Source organism: Sabethes cyaneus, chromosome 1 (genome assembly GCF_943734655.1).
Source record: "Sabethes cyaneus chromosome 1, idSabCyanKW18_F2, whole genome shotgun sequence".
NCBI lineage: Eukaryota > Metazoa > Arthropoda > Insecta > Diptera > Culicidae > Sabethes > Sabethes cyaneus.
In genome coordinates, this window is record NC_071353.1 from 8,850,700 (window position 1) to 8,878,560 (window position 27,861).

Here is a 27,861-nt window from a genome sequence, read left to right on the forward strand (position 1 = left end):
CATTCCAATCCATTCTCAAAACCACAGTTCACTTTCTGCCACCCACCACCCACCACCCACCGCTCTTCTCATAAGCGTTGAGTTCGCGCGTGCGATGGTCGTCGTTCACGTCGTAAAGGTCTGACGGACGACACAGCGAGCAGCTCATCTGCTACGAACGACGGTGGTACGGTTTACGGTAGAGCAACAGTAACAGCAACACCGCGGCGACCTCAGTTTCAGTAGCAGAACAGAATCAGTGGGATTCGGTCAAGTCGGGTGCGGAAACTGGAAACGTTCATTCATTGCGTATGCTGCTCGCTTTGCTGTATGTGTGTGTGTACATTGTTTACCCTAAAAAAGTTACAATCTGAATCTAGTCTCTTCCATCGGAAGCAACCAACAACAGACAAGTGTGCCCATACTATTGTGCAATAGAAGTTTTGTACTGTGTTAACTCCGGAACGAGAACCTGCTACAGTGAAAAAAGCTGTGGCCTTAAAAAACCAATCTATACGAGTACCCTTCAAAGACGGCGACGTTTGTTTTTCTATGCGCTGAGGAAAGGAAAATCAATGCTCTATCGTTTCGTCTAACACACAAAAATGGCGTCGCGGCGTCCGCGCGGATCGAGTTCTTCCACTGCTGCTACTACTGACCCGGACTTGAAATGGGCATTTGATGAGCAGCATTAGTAAACCACGAAGGAGTCGAAAAAAATCTTAGAATCATTTCGAACATTTTGGTTCTATAGGTGGCCCGAAGATAACGTGAGTTTCGATATGGTGTGCTCTTCCCCACGGGAGGAAACAACCCACTAAATGGGAGACGATACAAAAATCGATAATTTCGTGTGCTCGTTTCGCAATCGCCTCCACCTCAAAAAGCACCACATCGCAAGTAGAGTAGAGGGCGATGTGCCAAGGGATCTTTGAACTTTCGGGTGCTCATTTGACCTCATGCCGAGCGAAGAACGGCGATAGTGGTGTTGTGCTACTGTACCTATGCACTGTACGACGGCAGTATCGTCTCAAAAGTGTAATTCAGTTATAGGTTAGAGCCGATAGGGGGAAAACGGTTTCGGTTGTATAGGGTCCTTCGCCGATTCAACCCATCAGTGATACGTAGTATAGCACAGAAGGTGGAAGCGACCGAACGAGGAGTGGGAAGATATCGATTTTTTGTTCGCTTGCCTGTGTTAACTCGTTGACCACAGGGGCGAGGAGAGCCCTCGTGACTAATCGGAACCCGTGCTGTGTGTCTGTATTGTTATTATTCTTTGCTTCCAGTGTCGATGTGAGTGAGCGAGTATACGCAACACACGAGTCAAAACCAAAGTTGTCCTTCAAGAGTCTCAAGTAGCTCAAGGTAGTTCACTTTTGGAAAGCAGATTAGTGTTTAGGAAGATACACGCGACAACGATGAGTTCCGGACAGTCCCAGCAATTTTGCGTGCGATGGAACAGCCACCTTGGCAGCATCGGAGCAGCGTTTCCACAGGTAAGTTTGCTGAAAAAAATGAAAAGGTCTCTGTTTTGGATAAAACGGTGTTTCCGTGCCAGCCTGTGAAGGGTACTTCATTCTCTGATTATTCTTTACCATGCACCCCTTATCAGCTTCAGTTGTAGCGACAGCATACATACAAACGCCGTACACGAGTCAGGGTTCCGTTTGCTTGTAGGGGTTTCCATTCCTCGATTGTATGTATTACACAACGACATAAGTCGCTGGGAGATATCCGATAAAAAGAAGGGTCCCAAAGATTTAAATACCCTCCGCAGTGCCGTTTGCTTGTTAAGCTTCGTTTAATACCGTGCGCCAATGAATCCCTTCGCATATGGCACCACATCGGTGTGTCGTTTGCCATCCAGAAGAAGCCAGAGAAGGCAATGCCAGTGCTGCTAGATTGTAAGGGTGTTTACACGTTTGCTATCAAGTTATCGTGCGGTTCGTGAATTTGCGGATAAACGTGACTCAGAAACGAAAAGTAATGCTATCGTGACTCGATTTTACAAATGAAAGATTTTAAATTCTCAAACAATAAAAAGTATGTTAAAATAATTCCTTTAGGTATAATGTAGTTTTTCTGTGCACTGCATGGAATTTCATCGTTAATATGTCGTTGGACAGAAAAAATATCCAGCAATTTTGTTTTACGATATTTGTAACCATTGTGCAGTTGCTAAATACAGTCAACCAAAAAAGTATTCGGACAGCAGCGCATAAAATTTTCTTTTAGTAATTTTGCACACTATTTTTGCAAAGAATGGTAACACATATTTTTTAAAACAATGTTTAACTAAAGCATATTTAGATGCACAACAAAAATTCGGGGAAAAGCTTTCCGTTTTGAAGATAGGGTACATATAGTTTGAATTGCTCAAAAACGCAGCCAAAAAAGTATTCGGACAGTTAACTATTAGTTGAAACAAATGTCCTTTCTCGCTCAACTACTACCTTGTAGGACCATTTACATTCTTGATGACCTGTTTTAATCTGTTTGGGATGAAATTAATAATTTTTCAAATATCCCTCTGCGAATTGCTGACTATTTTTTTACATGAGCTCGGTTTAAGTCATTGTGATAAGAAATCGAATGATTTCTCATTTAGAAATGAAATTATCTAAAAAGGTGTTCAAAAGGGTTCAAATCTAGACTGAATACTGATGTTTCGATAGCTCTAGGACAATTGTATGGTGCCTACCGCTTACAATTATCGACAGTATATTTAGATTCAACATTCCGGTACAATATATATGTACCACACAATTACAATTTTGCTTCAATTGCACCTAAAATTGTTCAGACAGTTGAGTTTACATTTAGTTCTATCCAAAAATATATATCTTTGCTGCCTCGGAGCTTTCCATGTACCCCAACAAGGTACGACATCAACAACCCCTATGCAAGAATAACTAAAAGAGAAGGGTTACAAGAGAAAAATCACTCGTCAGCAAGTAAACACGCAATGCGGTTAGTGTCATATCTTGTTGGGATACATGCAAAGCTCCGAGGCAGCAAAGATATATATTTTTGGATAGAACTAAGTGTAAACTCAATTATCTGAACAATTTTAGGTGAAATTAAAGCAAAATTGTAATTGTGCGGTACATACATATTGTACCGGGATGTTGAATCTAAACATACTGTCGATAATTGTAAGCGGTAGGCACCATACAATTGTCCTAGAGCTATCGAAACATCAGTATTCAGTCTAGATTTGAACCCTTTTGAACATCTTTTCAGATAATTTCATTTCTAAATGAGAAATCATTCGATTTCTTATCACAATGACTTAAACCGAGCTCATGTAAAAAAATGGTCAGCAATTCACAGAGGGATATTTGAAAAATTGTTAATTTTATCCCAAACAGATTAAAACAGGTCATCAAGAATGTAAACGGTCCTACAAGGTAGTAGTTGAGCGAGAAAGGACATTTGTTTCAACTAATAGTTAACTGTCCGAATACTTTTTTGGCTGCACTTTTGAGCAATTCAAACTATATGTACCCTATCTTCAAAACGGAAAGCTTTTCCCCGAATTTTTGTTGTGCATCTAAATATGCTTTAGTTAAACATTGTTTTAAAAAATATGTGTTACCATTCTTTGCAAAAATAGTGTGCAAAATTACTAAAAGAAAATTTTATGCGCTGCTGTCCGAATACTTTTTTGGTTGACTGTAGTCAAAATTTGTTGAAAAGTCTAATTTTTAAATTTGCATTTTTAACTAATCAATGCAGGACACTTCTTCCTTTGCGCGGACGACGATTTTAAACACCTGCCGCGATTTTGTTCACTTCGATTTTAGAAAAAGGTAACCAAGCCATACCGTGATTATTTGTTTCCAGTGAACCTAGACGAAGTCGATAGAGTAAACCGCATCGAACATGTACACAACCACCCTTATCGACCAATTTTGACGGAAATCTCATCAAAACTGATGTCTTTAGGAAAACGTAGATAGCAGAATGTTATATTATTCTGTGTATCTTAACGCAGTTATTCTTGGAATGAATGTGCCATTTTTTACTCTTGAATTTGTTGCATTTATTCTGATTCTCCTGCTGCCCAGCTATGTTTATTCATTCGCGTCTGATACCAATTGACACAGGGACATGCGCACGAAATGCATCCCTCGATTCAATCTGAAAAACCCTGTTCGTGAATTATGTGCCATAGCTGGTCTCGATCGACTGTATCGTATGCTACTTTGAAATCAATCAAGATATGTGTGGGCACGTTGAACTTCCGACATTATTGCAAGATCTGCCGGACGCATCCGGCGGACGGCAAAAATCTGTTCCGGAGTTGCGCGAGCCTCAATTAAGCGCAACCTGCTATTTTCCTGTGCTATCGATAACAGTCGGCATAGCAGGATCTGCGAGAGTACCTTGTAGGCGATGTAACTCTAGCCTGGCTGCAGCAATCGAGCCAATCACTTTTTTTGTAGATAGGATAAACCACTTCTTCCATCCATTCCGCCGGTAACTTTTCCTCCCTCTAAATCTTGGAAATAACCCAGTGCAGAGCCGCACTGCCAGCGTTTCTCTGCCACGTTTATAAAGATCTGCCGGTAGACGGTCCTTATCAGCGGCTTTGTTGGTCTTTAGCAACTCAATTTTTCATTTGACTTCTTGGAGATCAGGTGCTGGGTCATTACAATCTTCTATGGGCACTCTTAGGTAAAATTCAGTTCCGCCTCCTTATGCAACGCTGCCATTGAAGTGTGAATCGAAGAACTGCTCCCACCTGTCGACCACCTTGCGTTCGTTTGTGATTAGATTTCCTTCCTCGTCTCTATACATGTCAGGCTTCGGTGTGTAGCCCCTGCCTGCAGTGTCACGAGGCCGAACTTTCGTAGGTATGCCTCGAGATGGGGCTGCTGTCTTAGGTGCCGAGAGAAAATTCGCGAACTCAGCTTGATTTGGTAGCTTAAAAAATGATGTTTGAGATGTTTCTAGTGCTTTCTTTAGCGTGATTATTGCACTACGGACATAGTTATTAATCCTATGTAGTTTTCGAACAGTTTAATCGATTGCTTTGCAGCATAGAATTTCGTCGTTTAACTTAGCATTTCAAACCTCAAAAAAATGGCAGACTGTGTTGGTGATTGTTGTTTGATCGAAAGCGATCCGAATGTAGTCTTGTTTGTCCGTAATCCGAGTGTGTTTACTGAATTTACTGAAGAATTCGGTGTCGAAGGAATTCAAGTGGAAGCTGGATGAAGCTTAGATGAAGTGCACCTGTTTAAGTGGGATAAAGACGATTAACCAGCAGGATCGATTGTACAGGATAATCGTCTGGAAGCTATTCTCAGTGTTTTGCTGAACAGTAGTCACGCGGATATCAAACTCGGTTCGACACAGTGAGGTTTCACGAAGTTTTGCATTTCATTTGATGCCTATAATAGAGGACTAGCCTTGAGAAATGCTGTACAGATTTACACGGTGTATAATTCGTTCGCTCGTCAACTGTTGTTCGAATTGGATAATAACCATGCGAACAAGGATGAGGATGTTTTTCATTTCGTTGGTTATATTCCAGTTGACGGAAGATTGTATGTACTGGATGGTTTGAAAGCCGGTCCGATTAATCTAGGTGCTGTTGGTGCTGACGTAGTTTGGCTCAACGTTGTTCGACCTATAAACAAAAACAGTATGCAAAAGTACAGCGAAGGTGAAATTCATTTCAACTTGATAGCGATTGTTTCCGATCGCCAGCTGATCTACCAACGTCAAATCGATACGAGTGGGAAGGATGAGATGGAATCAGAAACGAAGCATAATGAAATCACTAGACTGCGTATTTCATCTAACATAAAAATTCTATTTCTGTGCAAATAAGTGCGATGGTTCACCGAACTCAAATAGTTCCTCCTTTCGAAAAAGTCCGGATGCATTCCGCGATTGGTTCGTTATATCCAAATGTCGTTCGATGAAATGTAGTTTGTAGCAGGCCCGTCGATCGTTGTGATATCCGGAAATTTACCAAGAACAACAGTTTTGGAGACTTGATTTCGCCATTGATTGGTTTAGCTACAAATTTCGCCTGATGCAGTTTGCGTCCGTGGTCGAGCGTGTCTAGGTCAATTAATTTAACGGCACCGGTTTGCATACGGTGGCAAGTTATCTGGATGACGCCAAGGGAGATGTCGCATAGCCAGTCGAACAAATCTTTTTTGCACACGTTCGATGCGTAGATTCCAAGTAATCTTCTTGGGAATCCAAACCAAATTCCAGTTCTCCAGCAGTGGCCACTTCGTGTGCAAGGATTTCAAATAACATCCTTAAAGTCTCGTCCAATCCTTGAAAAAATCCCAAGCTGTCGAGATGCATAATAAATAATCAATTCAAATGCGTGTAAATCAAATTTAGCATCCAGCAAGACACCCAGGTCAGTAACTCGAGCCAATCTGCGTAATTCAATATGGTTAATTGTGTAATTAAAGCGGATAGGGGTTTTGATGCGGTAGAAACTAATAACTTCACCTTTTGGTATGCTCACAATGAGCCATTTCTGTCTTCACCAATCGGCAAATAAATTTAGTAAATCTATATACACTATAGTCGACGGCAGTCGTCTTCTTCGCTAATAGCAGCGTACAGTAGTGTTGCCACATGTACAGATTTATCTGGAAAAGTACAGATTTTTTCGAATTTTTTGGTACAGATTCTTTACGGTACAGATTACAGATTTTTGCCGAAAAGTACAGATAAGTACAGAATTTTTTGAGTGTCAAAAACTCATACTTTTTTCTCATTGCTGCTTCTTAAAATCAATAGAGAAGCAATTCTTATTATGAATGAAAACAAAACGAAACGTTTTTAGGTCTAAGTTCAGTAGAGATATGTGCAAACATCATCAAACAAATAAATGATTTGAGGCTCGTGCATTTTTTAATGCTAACAAACCAAATTTTTCTATGCAATAAATATTTTTAATGGTACAGATTTTTGGAAGAAAAAGTACAGATGAAAAAGATTTTTGCCCCTTCCAGTACAGATGAATATGCGGCAACACTGGCGTACAGTTTCAAATCGTGATTGCGTACACTAACTTGCTGCCAGATTCTAGTAATAACGCAACATCGTTGAAGAATAGCAGAAAAAGCAAAGGCCTCATGTTGCTGCCTTGTGGCAAGGCACTCCAGATTTAATAGTAAACATCGAGGAAATGCTCGATCCGAGTTTCACACGTAGTACGCTACCGCTAAGGTATAAATTCAGTCATTCAATCATTTGTTGGGAAGCACAGAGACGAGACCGTTTCCGCAAAATTATCCCGTGGTCAATTCTATCAAAAGCCACCTTCAGATCAGTATAGATGTCTTCCATTCTGTTGTAGCAAATTCCAGTAAGCTAGTACAAACGGATCAACCAGGCATGCAACCGTGTTGAACAGTTGAAATGTAATTGTTAGTGCAGGATAGTATTGCACCACTTACAATTATTTCAAACAATATAGATGCCGCAGAAAGACTGGTGATCCCGCGAAAATCCCTAACATTATGACGGTCGCCATATTAATAAACGGGAAACATAAACGATTGCTTCGAAATGTCAGGGAATCTACATGAACACTTATAAACTAGGATATCACATAATAATTTGTTACACGTACACGAAAAACGCTAGCACTAACATTGAAATCAAACAAATGGTAACACTGGTAAACTGGTAAATGGTAACAAATGGTAAATAAAAACACATAGATCGAATGGGCTCATTTTGTGCATAATCCGTTCAGTACTGCTGAAGTTTTGTGAAATCCCGGCGTCGCAGAGGTCGTGGTACTACATTTATGTTTATTTTGGAGAGAATCCACGGTGCATCGATTTCCCCCAAGAACAGTTTGCCGACAAATTTCGCCAGATTTCGCCAAGGAAAAAGTCTTTAAGCGTATCTGATGAATCTCGATTGAACTTTTTCAATTCTGTGGATCCAAATGCTACGGAACGGACTCCAAACGATAGCTGCTATTTCAAACACCGATCGAACTAAGCTGAAGTACAAGGCGCGCAGGCAGTATGGGTCGCGGAATTCAGTTGAGATACGGACGATGAACCCGAGGTTCCGTCGAGATTTAGCAACGATATGACTATAATGCTCCCGGAAGCTTAGTTCTGAGTCTATCAAAATCCCGAGGTCACGTACTACATTGGATCTTTGTATTTCTTCGTTTCCTATTCTATAACTACATAGAATTGGGTTCTTGTTCTTCGTCAACGTGATTACAGAACATTTCGCCACGCTGATAGTAATAAAATTCACCAGTTGTAAAACTTGTCAACCCTTTTTTACAATAATTGACAGCAGGGATGGCACCTCCTCAGAAGAAAAAAGAGAAGAGAAAAATTCAAACTGTGCTCAGTCTTCAACGCGATTTATTCTGCTCCGTTTCATTTTAACTGTGCTCTTTCTTGCTGAACGCAGTTGTATGAGCAACCGCACACTGTGCTACTCATTGAGGAGAATGTTAATACACTTTGAATACGTTGATGCGATGCGCTGACGTATGACAACTACGGATAGTTTTAACATGGGTAGTGCGTTGAGAAAAAACGACGATTGTCAGTAGCGGTCATTGCCATCAGAAAAATATTAATCCATTAATGCAGTTGAATCATGATTCTTACATTTAGTATATTCAGTTGAGTTTGGCTGCCCGTGAACGCAACTGCATCATATGGTTAGGCATGTCACAACGGCAACAGTGCGAAAAATGTTATTTAGATATGGCAACATTTGAATTCCCATACATTTGCTTCTTGACGCGCACCAACAGGAAAGCCCCATTATAAACAAAGGCAATTCTCCGCTAAGATTCAAAATTTAACGACTTTTGATTGTCTTGACGCCTCTGAGTCTATAGTTGCTGTAGGCGCACCGGTTGTTTTGTTTTCACGTTTACTGCTGTAGCTACCGAGAGGACCGGGAGCAAAACCGAAAGTTGCTCATTTAAAGAGCGCATTAAGAAGTTTTTCTGCGCGTCAGTTTTTCTCATTGTGTTTAGTCTGTTTCTCATTGTGTGGATTTATTTCTCATTTCTGAAAGCAGTTCTGCTCATTGTGTTGAACAAAAAAAGTTGCACTTTTTGCACAATGAGTGAGAAAATAACAAGCCTGATTGACAGTCTGTGAGAGCACTGATAGTCCAGAAATTTTTTAGATCATCAGCATATAAAAGTTTGCAATTTCTCGGTAACACTTGGCAGACGTCATTAAAGAATATGATAAACCACAATGGTCCTAAATTGCTGCCTTGTGGGACACCTGACGGATTCCGTTGATCCCTATTTGATGTACAGTCGGCGATTAGTCAGATACGACTCGAACCAGCGAACAAGATTTGATGACACACCTAGAGGATTGAGTTTGACAAGCAGAATATAGTGGTTGACTCTATCAAAGGCTGCTTTAAGGTCGGGGAATATCGCGTCGACTTGAAGTCTAGTTTGCTATTGCCGGAGAGCAGCGTCGACTTTCTCCCGGATCCGGTTGAGGATTATCTTACAGAGTACTGTGAGAGTAATGCAAAGCATCACGATGCCACGCCAGTTACCGCATTCAGTTAGGTCTCCTTTTTTAGGGGACTTTGACCAATATGCTCTGCATCCAGTCCATCGGAAAATTGCGGTTTCCTTATTGCTAATATATTGCTAAAAAGCTGATGCATCATCTGGGCTGACAAAGATTGGTTTGCCACTAGCGGAAGGCTGCAAAAAGTAACGACGACATTCATCAGCTAGATAGTTGACCCTGGCTCTCTAGTCCAGCTTACAGGGCCCTTCCCAGCTTGGCGTATCGTTGACGGGCTGCTGTCTGAACTGATCCTTGTTTCGCTTATAGGCTGTCAGCAAGCTCATTACTCTCGTTTCCGCAGTGTCCAGGCACCCTGAATAATGAAACTTTGTTTTGGCGGGAAAGTTCCCTTAGTTGTGCTGCACTCTTAAACTTAGTTGGATGCACACTTAGTGAACTTGAGACCCAGTCGTGCCCAGGCTGTCCATAAAGATACCTGCTTTTCGGCTACTACATTATTTGAACTTTCACTTCTGTTTCGTGGTAGAATCGACGAGTGCACTCCATAGACTCATAGTAGAGTGATAGTTGCAAGCTTGCTTGAGCTTTGCTCTGCAATGTACACAGCATATGTTACCTTTATTTTATAACGGAAAAATGAAGGAAGTTTCTGTTGGGAAAAACTTGAATCCGATCGGGAAAAAGTCGGGAGTTTTTTTTTTCAAGAAGTTCTGTAGCCACCCAGGAAATGTAAGACTTCGCAGGTGTAAAAAGTTCTTTGTTTACCAATATTTCAAAAAATTTAGATGCGGCACATAAAAAGGTTACTCCACGGTAGTTAGAAATATTGCATTTATCACCCGTTTTCAGCACTGGGAGCATCATTGATTTCATCCAGCATTCTGGGAAAACTGCTTGTGTAAGGGACAGATTCATGAAAGTACACAGATTTCATGAAAGTCACTCAAATGAAGCTAAAGTTTTGATTTTAATGGCGAAATAATTATCGAAAGTCCAAGTTCTCTTTTTCATTTTTCATGTCCAACGCTCTATAAATTACTCATAGGAAGATTTATAGGTCAATCACTTTGGACTTCATGCTCTTTTTGTTCAAAAGTAGGAAAGGAGTATTCGTGCAATAATTTTTCCGCAATTTTCCTGAATTTTTGGTTTTGAAAGATGATCGCTTTAGAACGCATGGTCAGAATGTTGTGATATTAATATCAAGATGTTAGGAAATCTGTCCTGAACACATTTTTCATATTACCAATCTAAAAAAAAAACAAATCTCGTATCCGACTCTAAAGTTGCAAAAGGACCCCGTTAGAGGGTTAAGAAATTTTGCGTTGAAATGCGCTTATGTCTTATGTCGCCGTGGTAATCAGAAGAGAGTGACACTGAAAAAGATCTCTTTCTTTTTTTTTTTTTTTGTTTTGGGATTTTGTTGGCTAAGACCATGGTAAGATCTCTTTCTAAGTCCATAACCCTTCAGTCCAAACTTGCACGATAATTTTGAAAAATATCCTAAATATCAATCAATAGTTTCTTGGGTTACCATAAGCCGATAAACCTAAAAATTATAACCGAGCGAAACCAAACGGACAGGAATATTGCAAAACGGAAAAATGTTTCACCAAGTTGGCGGCACTGCCGTATTGGACTGTATGTAACTGTTCACTGTTATTACAGAGGGTTCGTGATATATGCTATGTGGGCCACACTGGCGCGGCGACGTACGTGGTCTTCGGCAGCGAGAAGATTTGCCCTCCGCATCAATGAAACGACATCAGAAGGGGCTTCGGCGGCTACGCGGAAGGGGATGAACAACGATGTTGCCGTAGCCGCCAGTTAGTTAGCATCACCCTGGTAGCTCTGGTTTTTTTGTTACGTGCTAACTAACTGAGCGCAGACAACGCAGCGCTAGGAAACTGAGGGTCGTGATGACAATCTTGATGCTGATGGCAATGCAATGACGATGACGATGACGAAGATGCCGATGATAGTCACTAGTCAGGTTCAGTTTAAGGGCGTTGAGGGACAAACGATCGGTGTGATTGTGTTGGAAAATTCAGCGAGGATGATGGCTTACGGCGGCACCGTACCGTGTATACAAATTGTCGCTTTATGGATGTAGAAAAACGGGTCAGTGTTCGTGGGTATCGGATTAGACTGATAATGGTTATGAGCTCTAGGCGTGAGGGTCGCTTTTTGGGAAAGTTCCACTGAGCATTTATACATATATTTTTTTAATCATTTGGATGCCATTTTAAATCGAATGAGTAATTCCCGCGCGGTAGATTTTTAAATCGTGCACAAATGTTTAAATGACCTTGCAAATTGCTACTTTGCATGGGCGTGCACATTTCAAAAGTGGTTAGCAAAGTCATAAACGTCTGTCCTCAGCATATTTTCGCTCCGTGATTACGTTATAAGAGCAAGAATAGCGGATGGCAAACTAAAGATTGTCACGTGCGGATTTTCTCTTCATCTATTTAACGAAAAGCACGCCGAATGCTAGGGACCTACACTGCATTTTTCTTAAATCGAATAACATTTATCAGACATCTGTCGAAACCTGTTCACGTAAGATTATTGCATAATGCCGGATAAACTCTTCTTCTTAATATACCATTTTATTGGAATATTTTCTACAAAAGCATCTAATTTGACCTGTTCAAGTTTCAGAACAGAAAATACACTGGACCTGACAGCCAAACAACATGACGTAAGCTATATTAAGCACTAGGATGTCAAACCATGTGCACAATGTTGGTCATTATGTAGCTGTAATGTTCTTGCAGGCCTAGAAGTGAAACCGCAGCCGTCCGTCGTTCACCTTCAAATGTAACACCATGAATGTGCTTACACAAACACTATAGGTACTACTGAGACTGATAGCCAAAGGAAAACATGATTGTGGGTTTCGAAAAGGATAGACCTGTAATCGGCTCCGTACCCTCACGTTAGCATGAGCGTTAGTACGTGACATATCGGTTCGTAAACGTATGTATGTAAGAATGTATGTCTTTCCGACTGGCTCTTAACGATGAAGTTGATGTTTACAGCTAGGCACACATAGGCTTTAATCAAAAAGGAAGGGATTCGAGTCTGTTTTATTAGTACGTAGAGCCGTAGGAAGTCTTACAACTTCCTGTTTTTGACTTCCCTGGTCATTGGCACGGTTTCTGTTTCTTGCTGTAATGGATTAAGACTTGGATCCACAATAAGAAACACAAAACATTTTTTGGGTTCAATGAATTGAACGGCGATAGTCTTATGTTTAAACCGCGTATAGATTTCGTTATTTTTCACCTGCTGAGTGTCTATTTTATTACTAGTGACTGTTTTCATCGTTCAAACCAGTAGTGGTTACTCGGTCAAATATCTAGTGGTGTGCCTAGCGCTGAAGCTCGTACATCGTACATCGCACTCCTTCTGTGTATCATCAGAATGTCAGGGGTTTGCGGACTAAAACTGCTCAACTACGGTTATTACTATCCAGTTGTGAGTATGTTGTTCTTATCTTTACGGAAACATCGCTTAGGGCTGACATTGACCAACAATCACTCACGGGGCGGTGGAGTATTGATTGCAATTAACAACTCTGCGGAATGCAAGTCCTGCATTGTTCTTGCGGATTGTAGTGAACTCGAACAAATCGCAGTCCGTATCAAATTGCTACGTCGCTCGATTTACGTAGTTGTTATTTATCACCCGCCCAATCCGAGCACCGAACCGTGCTCGGCTCACGCAAAAGCGGCACTATGTGTTGCGGATTGGCGACTTTAATTTACCCGACTTCAGGTTGCATATCGACGATGAAATTGAGCAACACTTTACAGATCCAATATTTAGCAAGGGCTTGAGACATATCAATCATTTTGTCAACACCAATGGTAGACTCTTAGATCTTGCATGTACCAATCTCCCGGAATGCTGAGTCATTATCGCACCATCTTCTCCGCTGTCGATTGTTACCACGAACCATTCATTTTACTACTGGACGAAATAGAAGCCATCTTTCTGATATTGGTTCAGTTGGCCAGGTACTTTTAGTTTTCTATGATTCGCTCTTAGACACGTTGTAGCTCGCCACGTACCTAAAAAAGAGCCAAATATTGGCCTCTAGTTTCGAGCAGCCATGGTGGATTTCTGAACTTCGAAACCTGCGTAACAACCTTCGTAGAATGCGGTACCATTACTTTTCAACTAAAAACGAATTTGATAGAGTCAAACTTCGTGAACGTGAGGTAGACTACAAAGCATTTTACGTCCGAAATTAGAATTAACGTCCTCTCATTTTACGTTCAAAATTTTAATTAACGTCCTCGTCAAATACCATGAGGTAATCTCAGGAAATCCGAGATAACCCTTTTTCTTTTTACGTTCAAAATTCGAATCACCGTCCTCTTTTTTACGGCTAAAACTTGAATTGACGTCCGCTTTTTTCACGACCAAACTTTGAATTAACGTACTCTCGTTTCACGACCGATTTTTTATGTCCTACAATTATGGACGAAAAACGAGACTTGAGTGTATATCCATCCTTTGCTGCCTTAATAAAGTATTTTATAAACGGATTTGAAACAGGACTTTGTACAGAGTAGTGGTACTGATAACTTCACGGTCAACACCAGTCAGCATGGACTCATCAAGCATCGCTCTGAACATTGTATATAATGTAACAACCAGAGCAATTGTAATCTAAACATTCCTTCCGCTGAGCTATTTCCGGCTTCCAGCTTGGGATCCCCACGTGCTTTCTGCACACGCCAATAACGTGGATGGTATTTGTGCATACTATCAGAATGTGCGAGGTTTAAGGACAAAAGTGTACAACCTATTCCTTACATCTAATGACTGCAGTAACGACGTAATCATGTTAACTGAAACCGGCTTATATGGCTGCATAGATTCTCTGCAGCTGTTTGGATCCGCCGTCAACGTGTATCGTTGTGATCGTAGCCCGAAGAATAGTAACAAAACAATACAGCTTAACAGTTCCCTAGTTCGCTGGTCAACTTAAGACATGGAACTTGTTCCAAACAAGTCTGTGTTTCTGCTGTCATCAAAGGAATGAAGTTTTTGCTTGCTACAATTTACATCCCACCTGACAGAAGTAAAGTTATCAAGTTTATCGACGTGCATATTCTTTCAATCCGTAAACTACGTGACAAAGTGTCTGCAGACGAAAGAATTCTCATTTGTCGTGATAATAACCGACCACAAATTTCTTGGTTTAATGGAGAGCATGGAATACAGTACGACAATTCTCTCCCGCTTCCTGCTGCTAGCGCTGCTGTGATCAATGGATTTGAATTCCTGAACTTGAAACAGGTTAATTCACTGCATAATAACCTCGGACGAATACTGAACCTCGTTTACTGCCTTCCTGAACAAGAGACCGCTGTGCATCGGACCATTTCTCCGCTACTTCCTGTTGATCTTTCCCATCCTTCACTGGATTTATTCATGAGTACTCTGGCATGTCCCGTTGAAGGAGTTGCACAGATTGAAACGGCATCGAAACAAAGCATAGACTGCTTCATAAGCAACGAACACCGCAGAAGAAATGCCCTTTCAAATATGTCAGCGAAGCATACCGTAGTAGGCTAACTAGTTCTCTCTACAAATCATATGTACTGCGGACGCAATTCCGATTGCGAACTATTCCAAAAAGCTTTTGGAAATTCGTAAGCTCCAAGTGGAAAGGATCTTCCATTCCTTCTAGTGTGATCTTGGGAGGAATGGAAACATCAACTGTCACCGAATATTGCGAATTGTTTGCTGATAATTTATCTTCTATGTTCTCCAATGGATGTACCACGCAGTCGGGTGTCCCCGATGGTGCTGTGTATCTGGTCATTTTTGACATCACTCCCTACATTTCTGGTGCAAATAAGTTGAAGAGCTCCTACTCACCTGGTCGCTGCGCTACTGCACTTGCCGTGCCAATGAGCTCATGCATCCGCACTCTCACGCTGGTCGAAGAATTATTTTACTTTAAACACATTTCTTCACGCGCATTTAGTAGAAGACTGACAACGTCTCTAGGATGCTACAATAGTTTTGTTCTAGATTTAAGTTTCATATTCATGTAGGTAATATCAAAACTGTCAGATGAATCAACCAAAATACAAGTACACTTATGTTACAAACCAGTTGCTCGAACCGATATATGACTTATATCAGTCGTAAATAAGTTGCTGCAACCAAAAGTACACAAAGTTTGCTGCTTGGGATACAAATACAGGATTGTAGACATTCAAACAGTTTATTCACCCAAATCCTGCAGGAGCTAAAAAACTACTGAACTTGACTCGTAGTGAACTACGCACAATCACGGGACCTAACTGGACTTTGTCCCGCTTTTATTATCCCAAGAAACATTTATGCGGTGATATATTTTAGCAAAATAAATAGGACGCGTTCCATTTTTTTTTTTAATTTAAAAATAGATTATTTTTTGGCTGCATAAAGGTTGAGACGATTAAGCGACTGAAAAATAATTGACAGCATTGGCGCAAATTGGTTATTTAAAAACACGCAAAAGCCTCTATTAAGCTCCATTGCACCTTTAAAAGCAGCTACCCAAGTAACAATTTTAGGCTGATCAAACGCTTTTATAGCTGAATTTATTCAATCTGTTGGTGAACTATAGTTTAGTTTTAGAAATATGTAATAAAAACCGTTTTTCAGTTCTTAAACATCTAAATCTGGTGATTTTATCAAACTTCGGGCTTGCTTATAGCTGCTTTCGAAGCTGCAATGGAGCTTAATAGAGGCTTTTGCGCGTTTTTGAATAACCAATTTGCGCAAAGCTGGAAACAAAACGCACAGAGGTTATATAAAGGGCGATATAAATACTTAACAAGTGTTTTTTCTGCCTCAAACGAAATAGGTTGTATAAGTTCCCCAATTTCGGCTGAATAAGTATTGTAGAATTGTTTACATAAATTTAATTCGATGGATATTCAGCTATGGCTGAACAATAATGGCTGCTAAAATGCTTAATTAGCGCATAAATGTTTCTTGAGAGGGCTTGTTTGTTAAGATGACAATAGTTTATTCAGCTAGCAGGGTTTATTTCTAATTCCCGTCGTAAAGCCATTCTAATTTTCATCACTTGTTGGATGGATTTAATGAATACTCCAAAAGTTCCTGTGCTGATTTGACTAAAACACACTTATCTTCCAATTCGTGAACTTTGAAATCACTGAAAAGCGATTATTAAAGCATATTATTGAAATTACGCAACTGACTTTATATCTTAAATTCGTCGTACCGTTTTAAAATCCGTCCATCAAAATTTTTCATCGTCCGAACTAAAAATCACAATAATGTTTACGAAGCTAACGCGCATGTATTTGTGTAGGACGGCATGACAAATGTTATTCTACAAAATTTCTGCAGGTCAGGCAAGTTTTTCTGGCTGTAGAATAACGACAATGCCTTGCGTGAGTTATTTTCATTTATGAATGACGGAAATTAAAACGATTAGTTGACATTTTCTCCTTCGTCGCACGAAAAAACGTAGGAAATTTGGCTGGTAGGAATTCTTTAATGATAAAAAGCATTTAAATAGATCTCAGCTCACTTTGTTTGATCACGCATGATAGACAACAAACTAAAATATTAGGGAATAACTAGTTTTGCATTGTGTGTCATAAAAATGCTTTGTGTTGGATAGGACGGGAATAGGCAATTACGACGAAGCAGCGACATACCCTATAACACAATTACTGCGAACATTGACGGATTGTGGAAAGGTTTAAGATGCGCCTAATCTGCTTGTGACACTATTATGTGTAGCAGGATGCTACTAGCAGCTGATTTACAGTGCATTCGTTAGTTGCTTAAACACTTATAGAATACAGAGGCCTTTGCTTAAATTTATTCAGCGTCTACCATTTGTATTCAGAGTTAAATCAGCTGTATCCAAATCAGTAGCATTTTAATTCAGCTTTAATACAGCTTAATTAATTCAGGGATTTAAAGAATATCGGATAATACTGCAACCTATCGCTTTTGTAACTCTGAACATTGCATCTACTCTGCAATTACATGGCTTTTTCTTTACTTGGGAACAACTTCTCCGGAAGTTTTCTACCTAGAGCTGAAATCCCTAAAGTTCATTACTTTTACCAGTACCAAATTGGGGCACAAGATTACAACTATCTAGCTCAACTCCATCAATGGGCATGAGCATTCCGAAAACTGTGCAGAGCAATCAGATACTGCCCCAGAAGATGATCATTTAGACTGTCACAGTCCAGTGGCATACAAAAAAGCCTCGCTGCTTAATCTGCACAAGGCCTCGCGCGATCTGAAGCGGCAAAACTGCTTCGCACAAATACCGTTCCTGATTGAGTGGAGATTTTCCAGGGCTTTCTGAACTTCGTCTGCAGAAAACTGTATAACCGGCAGCAGAAAGCCCTGGAAGATCTCGACACAACGAAAGGACCCAGAACAGACGGCCATTTTGTCTGAAAACATGTGCCACATCGATTGTGTTGTTACCAATTGCCGTTTTCAACCGCTCGCTCTGGGAAAGGATTTTCTCAGCTACATCAAAAGTGGCACCTATTAGAGTGCTACTTTGCTCGACCGGCCGATTTTTAGTATTACATAAGTCACACGATTTTGTCAAGTAGCTTGACTGAGTCGACCGCTAAAAAGCTAGTGACTCAACTGTCAGCAAGTGACGTCTTAGTTTGCTTTGTTTTAGTTGTGCATTGAGTCGCAATGCTGTCAATTTTGTCGGTATTTGACACTCGACAGTAAAAAAGTCGAGTCGAGTTGCTCGACGTGACTTATATAATAGGGCGCTATAGTTCCAATTCACAAGTCGGGTCGTTATAATTCGGTTACCAACTACAGGTATACCTCCATAGTACGTACCCTCGTTAGTACGTACCCTCGATAATACGTACCCTCCATAATACGTACATTTTGCCTCGATAGTACGTACATTTTCCAGCAATAATTTTTTTTAGTTTCTATATAAAGCAGAAACATTTTTATGAATATTTATGAGCCAATACAAGCAAATACGTATTCAATAATTATAAATTTTTGAATAATATCATTTATTTCTATTATGTAAAAAACCATTATTATAAAATTAAAAACAGTTGTTAAATAGTAAATTAATCAAATATACCTTCTGAATAACAGTTATTTTAGCATTCCGGGCAGACTCATTGTCGGTACTAGATTTTGCAGATTTTTGCTCAGAGAATTCACCTTTTCTGTGATTCACATTCTTCCCAACTGCGACGGGAAAATATATGTTGTCGTCATTATACAAGGATTATTTTACTTTCTTCGGAGAAAAAATTACGTTACACTAGTAATTAAACTATCCACATTAATTTTGTTGTAAAGTTAAACAAAAATGCATTTTTTTTCAAAATTTCGAGGATTGGACAATTATGCTTTTATTTACAAGCGATTGCTAAATGCAAGCATGTCTGTCCCATATGTATTTTTTTAAATTTTCAACAGTACATGGGTGGAGATAGTTCCTATGCCAATGTATGCGCAACTGGAACGCTCCTATAATATTTCAGGACTTTAAGATCGTGGATAAAGAAGTCAAGAAAGACGTCGCGGTCTTGGACATAGAGTCATTGGTCTGGTTTCGAAATACAAAATTTATAAATCCCAATATCTCGAAGGCATTTGAAATACTATATTTAAAAAAGCGCAGCTTCACTGCTAAATACAAACTTGATGAAGTTTGAATTTCGAACTTCAAGTATGCTCTGCTGTCGAAAAAACAACACGAGCTATTTTTTGAAAACTTCTCAAATGGAAAAAAAAATCACCATAAAGGACATTGTGGAATCGAATCGTAGAAAAGTCGCTCTATCAAATACTCTTCTCCATGTCACCGCCGAAGAAAATTGTGTCTGTGTGAAATCTTTGCCGATTAAGAAAAAATCGTGGTAGAACTTTGATATAAACTTATAAACAAATATAACTGTCATATTACTTTTTTGTTAAGTTATTATCACACTCAATAGAGGCGAAAATTAAAAGAATATTATTACCTAAATTGACAAAAAGAAAATGTTTATAATGGACAATATTATTATGGGACAGTTACGCTTTTATTTTGCATATGGAACTGTTCAAGTTTGATATTTTTTGGAATATTTTTCGAACAAAATCCGTCTAAATTACAGTTTTTAAGGTAAATTAGGATATAAATAAGCTTCTTCCGTGTTTTCTCAAAATTGATCAATATTCACATGGGACAGGTATGCTTTCATACGCAAATAAGCAGCTTTATAGGAACTTCTGCAATTTACGCAGCATACAGCTGAAGCTCCGATTATTGTAGTTAACTATTTTCTGTTCATAGCACTCACTCAACTTATTGTCCAGCATATAGACTGGAAGCTCACTCGATTGATATTAGTGGATTTGGAATGAAATATCCCGAATGATGCTTCCTCATTCCAGCATATATTTACAACTATGTACCAAACCTTTACCTAAATTTATTCGATTAAAATAGGTAAATTTTTAATTTGAGAGAGAATTTTGAAAAAAAATGTTTTTGGATTCCTTTTGCTTTACTTTTCAACTATTTTTTAACATTTGTAGTTTTTTTCTAAAATAATTTTACTTAGATAATTATTTAGTTTATAATATCTGATCTGATCTATCTAATTTGGAAGTTTTAGGTAAAATAAAAATAATACTTTACCTTAAAAATTGTGATTCGATAGTACGTACGTTTCGATAGTACATACGCTAAACGATGCGCGGGTGTACGTACTATCGAGGTATACCTGTATTTGTATTTGAAAAACAGATCCACAGAACATTGTACAGAGCATTGGTTGTGGACAAATTGAACCACATGGGATTTCCATCATGCTTCATTGAATGACCAGGCTCATACTTGTCCGACCGCAGGGTCTACGTTAAAGTGAATTCCGTGCACTACGTAATTTTTTTGCGTATCCCCTAGTGTACCCCAAGGCAGTGTGGTTGGCCCTCTCATCTTTATCATCTTTTTCAACGACTTGTTGGAGCTGCTTTTATCATCGAAGCTTCCTTTTGCCGACGACCTAAAAATGTGTGTGATTGTCACTCCCGTCGATTACGTCGCATTACAAGCAGATATCAACCAATTGCTTATTTGGTTGTGTTCCAAGTAACACAATCCCTTAGACTGTCGCAGTGGCCTTTAAACCCAATGCCCTTCTGGCATACAAAAAAAACACAATCCCTTGCAATTGACCGAATCCAGCTGAAATTTTTGCGATTCGTTATGCGTCAGCTGCCTTGAAATGATCCAGGTAATTTTCCAAGTTATCCACACCGTTGTCAGTGTTACTTAACCTGGAGACTCTCTCTGCCTGGCGTGTCAAACAGGAACAGCAGCGGGTATTTATCTTTGATCTGGTATTAGGAAACGTTGAATGCTCCGAGCTCCTGGATCAGATTCCGATGGAATGTACCTCGTCGGTGGCTTCGTAAAATCCGTCATCATAAGAAATTCCGGTTCACAGAACAATCTTAACGAATTCGTTTCGTAAAGTAAATATCAAACTTATGCAAAAAAAACTAGATCAAAACTTTCATTCAAGATTTTAAGCTAATAAAAAATGAACAGTTTTATGAAGTAGATCAGAAGTTAAAAGCTTTTGAATTGTTTTTCCTATTTACAGCTATTGGCTGGCCAAAGGTTTGTGGACGTGACGCTGGCCTGCGAGGGCCACCAGGTGCACTGTCACCGGCTAGTGCTGGCCGCCTGTTCGACCTTCTTCGAGAATCTGCTCGGCGAAAATCCGTGCAAACACCCGATCATCATCCTGCCGCGGGAAATCAAACTGTGGGCCATCCAGGCGTTGGTCGATTTTATGTACAAAGGAGAAGTGAACGTATCTCAGGCTGGTCTGCCAGATCTGATGAAGTGTGCCGAAATCCTGAAAATTCGCGGCCTGTGCGGTTCGGATGCGGCACTTAATCTCAACCACATCAACAGCCCCAGCAGTGGTAGCGGAGGAACCGGCAGCTTTAGTAATAGTGGTAGTACGGTGCCGATAGGTCCGACTGGTTCGTCGAATTCAAGTGGCCAAAGAGGAAGCAGTAAGTATATCAATTGATCAGCTGAAAAAGATTTTCTTTGAACAACGGTTGTTCGTTGCAGGCCCTCAACGTGCAGAGCACGGAAAATTACAGCAGAACAGTGCCCTCAAAGGTACCAAAACTGGTGGCAATCTTTTGCACAGTCTCAGTCTGCAACCGGTAGCATCGTCGACGCCATCGAAGGCATCTAGTCAACAGCAACTGCAAGAGCGGGAGCCACAAAGCAACCTTCAACAGAGCGGCGACGATAGCGACAACGGAGGCAGCGGAAATGAGATGTGCATCAAAACGGAAGATCTGATAATAGGTAATGGTAACTGAGTTTGAATCTCAGAAACTCACATTGAATCTTTTTCTACTATCGTAGATGAAGATGCTGACAAATTGGACGAGGAAGATGATGTGGAAATGGAAGGGAACGACAAAAATCAAGCAGGTTAGTAAGGCTAGAATACTGGTATACCATTGTATGATTCCATCCGAAACCGGACAGTGACTGAATTCTACCGTACCGACCAAATAACAAATAACCTTAACTTTCAAAAATGGCTTCTGTCAGGCAATTGTTTCCCAGTTCTGCTTTGTTTTCTAGCATTTTTTAACATTGCAATACCCCAACTATAATTTGACTGCGTTTGATTTTTACTAGAGAAAAATTCTATCAATACATTTGCGTATTACTAGAGTTTCTAGAAAAAAGTGAAATAATATTGTTATAAGATCCCGTCACAAAAAATGCTATAGCTTGATAAATCATTTCTCGGAAATAATGGCCTGTGCGCGGACCACAATTTAAGAAATTTTGACGTCCTTAATTTCCCCAGTTAGGTAGTTAGTGTCACTCAATGCAACCTAACACAAAGAGAAGCTTTCGAATCGATTCCAAAACCCGTTCCCCTTAGTACTAACACGCATGATAACTATCGGGCAGGAGATCTTCTCTAGTAACGACACGATGATGACGAGCGTGCGGCAGGTAGGACGATGCGAGAACTTGGTTTTCCGTTTGACACAATATCAGTGCAGTAGGCAAACACTAAAACGTCCCGGACCCGCGGTTGTCTAACTCTTCTGCCCTTCTTTCTTTCTCTCGCCCTGTTATGCCTTCCCCCCCAGTGGACGACGATGCCGTCGAGGATGAAGACATTGACGACTACATCGAAGATGTAGATCAGGAGGGCCTCCGGCCGCTCGACGAGCAAACTCAAGAACGTCCCGGCAGCCGGACAAGTAACAGTAACAATGAATGCACGATCACCGTCACAGACGACAATAGCACTGGCTGTACTAGTTATCGGGCCAATTCCAAACGGACACCTCAGACGAAACAAGTGACCTCTCTATCGTCATCCTCCTCCTCTTCGCCTCCTCCTCCTCCGCCGTCGTCATCGTTGCTGTCGATACTAACGCGTGGCTCAATCCGGGTGAAATCGAATGAAAATCTCTTTGAAAACTATAAACACCAACAACAGAAACAAAAGCAACAGCAAGATCAACCACGAGAGCACAGAATCACTAGGCAATCCGCGTCACGACAGCACTTTTTCGCGCCTTACGGTGTCGGTGGTAACGGTGGTGACGATGGTGATGGTGGTGGTGGTGGTGGTGGTGGCTTAAGTGTTGACGGTGGGACTGATCCCGGTGTACCCGGTCTTCCCTCTTCTTTAGTGTACAATCGAAACACGATGGATATCTACGTGAAACCAAAGACAGATGGAGGCGGTGCCAGCACAGCTAGTAATCCGGATATATCACTAGAGGAAGCAGGCAGCGAACTCTCCACCGATGGCTACGAAAACATTATTTGTTCCCCCAACTTTCCTCAACTCAGTGTTAGCGCGATGGGAAGCTATCAGGACGACGATTACGACGATGAGTTCGATATACAAATCCTACCGGATGAGAACTCACTGACGAACGGGGAGAGCGATGGTGATGAGTTGAACTATCATCCCCCGCCTTTGCTTCCATTCGGCAATTCCGAAACCAGCATCACACGTGTGCCATCCGCTGCTACCAAAGGAACGATGCGAACCAACGGTGGATCAGGAGGAGCCTTACTCACTCCTCGCCGCTACAGCCGCCAACCGGGTGGACGAGGTGGTAGACTTTTAAGTCGGCTTACCCGCGATGGTGGAGCCAGCAAAGGATCCGTATCCAACGGAATCGCGATTCCACCGTCGGCTTTCGTATTGCGAAACCCGCGAGGTAATCAACCCCGGTCGTACAATACGGACGCGTTGTGGTCGGCCTTGATGGATGTCAAGGCGGGCGAGAGCATATACAGGTACGTGCAAGTGGGGTCAGAGGGGTTTCTAAAACACGATTTTTTTTAACTTTCGGTCCATTTTTTGTAGAGTTCTGTTTGTGGTATTTTAACTATTTTTTCGACGAACAATTATCGTTTAGTGAGCCACTGACGTGTACCACCCGGCTGTAATTTCTGCTTACCAACTCTGGTCAAAACTTTGTGTGTCTTAATGAACGGTAGACTGCCTTTTTCGAGGTGCTCTTGCTTGTACACTTACGTAAAAAGCAAAACTTCTCGTCTTTCCTTTCGGGCATACTTTATACCAAATTCCTTAAAATTTCCATTTTGAAATCCTCCCATATTTCCGAAATTGCTTCTACCAATTCATCAATGCTATTCTATCGCTTCTTGTTGACACAGGCCCTGAAATCCATCGGATAATAAACTTGAACTTTCAGAAGCTTGTTTTGGCTTGGAAAATCAAGTAATCGTAGGATGGCGAATCTGTTACTTATAACAAATGACAGAAACCGATCGATTATGTTGATAATTGAAATTATGTTGAAATTGCACTTGAAATCGGAGCTTGACGTCCTATTCAAATTATACTTGACTATGGACTAATTTGGGCTTGAAGCTTTACTTTAAATTAAACTGAAATTAGACCTCAAATTGGAATTTAATTTTTACTAGAAATTGGACTTGAAATCAGAATTTAAATATAACTTAAAATTGAATTTAAAATTGGTATTAAATTTGACTTAAAATTATACATGAACACGAAATTAGATACGAAGTTTTATTTAAAATTAGAATTGGCATTGTTCATTTTGTTTTCTCTCTCGTTTACCTCTTTTCTGTTCCGTTTTTACTCTTTTCCTGTCCCGTTTTTCCACTTTCGTTCGTTTTTTATCCTTTTCTGCAATATTTTTCTTTGGTTTTTGCTCTGTTTTACCTTTCCCTTCCGTTTTTCCTCTTTTATTATCGTTTATTATTTTACTGTCCCGTGTTTCCTGATCCATTGTTCCGTTTTTCTTCTTTTGTGTCCCATTTTTGGTTATTTTGAATCCAGTTTCTGCTCTTGTTTTTCACTCGTTTTTTCCCGTTTTCGTCTTTTCACTTATCTTTTTCCTTTTTTCGTTGCTGGTTTTCATAATTAAAGGGTTACCCTTTTTATTTTTCTTTATCGTCATTCGTCTTCGTTTGGTTGTCCCGTTTTTCCTTCTTTTGTGTTACATTTATTCTGTTTTGGCTCCTTATTTTCCCCTTGCTTTCCGGTTTTCCATTTTTATCTCCAATTTTTCTTCTTTTTCTCTCCCGTTTTACCTTTCTCTCTGATTTTTTGCAAAAATTACCGTTTTTCTTCTTTTTCTGTCTCATCTTCCCGTTTCTTTCTGCCCCATCTTTTTCCTTTTTATATCCCGTTTGATATACAAATAAATATATTTCCCGTTTTCCTCATTTCTTTTATCGAGTTTCTTTTTTCTCTCTTTAGCAAGAAACTTCTAGTTCTTTTCTCTTTCGGTTTCACTTTGTTGGTTCGTGTTCCTTCTTTTTCTCTCCCGTTTTCCCACATTTTTCCGTCAGGTTCCTTTTCGCTTATTTTTCCTTTTTGTTTTCGTTTTCTCTCGTTTCGAATCTTGTTTTTTCCCTTTTTAACTTCTTTTCTATTTTTTCGTTTTCGTCTATTCCGTTCTTCTTATTATATCCTCCTCTTTTGTCACGTTTTCTTTTTCATTCCCTTTTGTCTTCCGCTATCATTTTTTTTTCTCTCGATTTTCTTCTTTTTATATTCCTCCTGTTCCTTATCCTCCTTTTCCATCCCGTTTTTCTCCTTATCTGTCCATTTCCTTTCTCGTTTTCCTTGTTTTCTTTATCGTTTTTCTTTCTCTTTACCATTTTTCTTCTCTTCCGGTTTTTCTGTCCAGTTTCCATATTTCCCTTTTTTTTCCTTCCATTAATTTTTTTTCGTTTTTTTCTCTTTTTGTGTCCCGTTTTTTCCCAATTTGTCACGTTTTATTTCGTTTTCCTTTCATTTTGTTCCGGTTTTTCATGCTTCCCTCTCTATCTCCCCTCTCTCTCTCATGTGTTTTCTTATTTTTCTATCCCGTTTGTTCAGACACGATTTTTACGTATCAAAAATGTTGATGTTTTTCCGTTTTTGCTTTTTTTTCTGGAGAGCAGCAGGAGATGTACTGCTTCTGTGATTACGCTTTTTTCTTTTCGTTTTCTCTCGTTTTAAATCTTGTTTTATCTGTTTTCCCTTTTTAACTCCTTTTCTTTTTTTTTCGTTTTTGTTCGTTCTTCCTCTTATGAAATCTATTTAGAAAAGGCGATTTTTCCAGAATTCTAAAACTTATTGATTTTTGAATTCATAGCACTCCACAGTTAAGCTGGATGTCAATTTATTTTTTTTCAAGTAAACTCGATAGCTTTAAATAACGCTTAATTCCGTTTGCTGTAGTTGACCGTTAATATGATTGAAAATATATATTTAAGCCAGCAAATTTAGAAAATAAAGGAACTATTTTTACGCAAATAATTTACAAAAATAGTGGCAGATTAAATTACAAACTGCAAACTTTTGGGTTACAAAAATTATTTTGTTTCATATTAGATTCTAAAGAGAAGGTGGGGTATGTGTCTGGGAACGCCAGTGGTTAATTGTTAGTTTAACACTGAAAGCGTTGCGATGACGCTTAGTATGGAGCATAGATTTTCGCATTGCATTACGACTCATTGAGCTTACTGCTGAAAAAGAGGGAGTCTTTTAATTTCTTTATTCATATGATTATATTTGTTTTTTGATTTTCTACAAATACATTGTTCTATAGCAGTAATTCCTATTGTTTCTTTGCATTGTTTGTAAACTTACCAATTGTTTTCTTTTTTTCGATTTTCTTTTTCATTCGTTTGTTCGTTGCTTTTCCATTCCGGATATTGCGCAGGGCCTCACAAATCCACAAAGTTCCTCGCAAGACGCTCCGCAACTGGATGAAACGGTGGGACATTAAGTCCGCCTACCCGATGCCCCGGCAGCTAAAGGAAGCCGCCGAGAAGAAGCGCATCATCAAAGAACTGACTGAACAGGCGCAACATCTCAGCGACGAACCAATACAGTAGTACTAGCGTTTCATTTCGCCATAGTGATAGTGAGTGCGGAACGACTTCCGGAACAGAAGCAGAACGGCAACGGAAACCAATATACATATTTATATATTCATTTTATACAACAAACAAACGCAAAGAGAATGATAGTCAGTTAGTCGGTTTGGAAGCAAACCGCAAGGGAAGACAAAGTAAAGAGCCCTATAAATAATTTAAATCTATATATATATTTTCAGTTTTAGATGCTAAGATTCGAATACCATAGAGAGCGAGAAAGCGAAAAAGTGCAAAACATTCGTGAGTAAAAAATGGAACGCAAAAGGTTCAAAGCAAAATCTAGTTCGGTAGCGTTAAGGTTATGTTTTTCGAAAGCATATAAATGTAATGAATAAAGAAAAATCTCCTAATTTTAGTTCTGCTAGTTTACGTACAACATACACACACACAAACACATTCAATGCGAGTGTGGGATTTGATTTCCCCCAAAGCAGCACTACCTTGGGTAACACTAATGTACCATGGTGTCGCTAGATCGACGTACTTTTCATGTAGGATGTAGTAGACTCTATTTCTAGTCAAATGTTGCAAAACCAACACCACTAACATTTTCCCAAGGGCTTTATACGATTCTAGTTTAGGTAAACGCTTTAGTCACGATCGGTTGCAATGTACCATTTTTTACCCCTATAAGATAGAATATTTCTTCTAATACGATATGTAACGTGTACTGCTAAGTTTTGTTTCGGCACCACTATTTTTCTATTCTAGTAGGTACTTATAAGTGTACGAAACCATACAGAGTGCGAGCAGAGTTTTATTTAATTATTTTATTTGAACCAATCTAGTGTCGTTTCATCACCAAAAAAAAAGTCAAGAAAGTCAATAAAGTGATTT

General features: G+C 39.8%; 1 protein-coding gene across 1 annotated transcript; it reads left to right on the plus strand.

The window, feature by feature from the left end:
- Positions 1–192: 192 nt before the first annotated feature.
- On the plus strand, positions 193–27,836 carry LOC128737970 (protein bric-a-brac 2-like). The gene is made up of 7 exons (XM_053832766.1): positions 193–749; positions 1,269–1,478; positions 21,188–21,608; positions 21,670–21,915; positions 21,976–22,044; positions 22,725–23,895; positions 26,808–27,836. The coding sequence occupies exons 2-7, from the start codon at positions 1,401–1,403 to the stop codon at positions 26,980–26,982; spliced, it is 2,160 nt and encodes a 719-aa protein (XP_053688741.1). The 5' UTR covers positions 193–749; positions 1,269–1,400; the 3' UTR covers positions 26,983–27,836.
- The last annotated feature ends 25 nt before the right edge of the window (positions 27,837–27,861 follow it).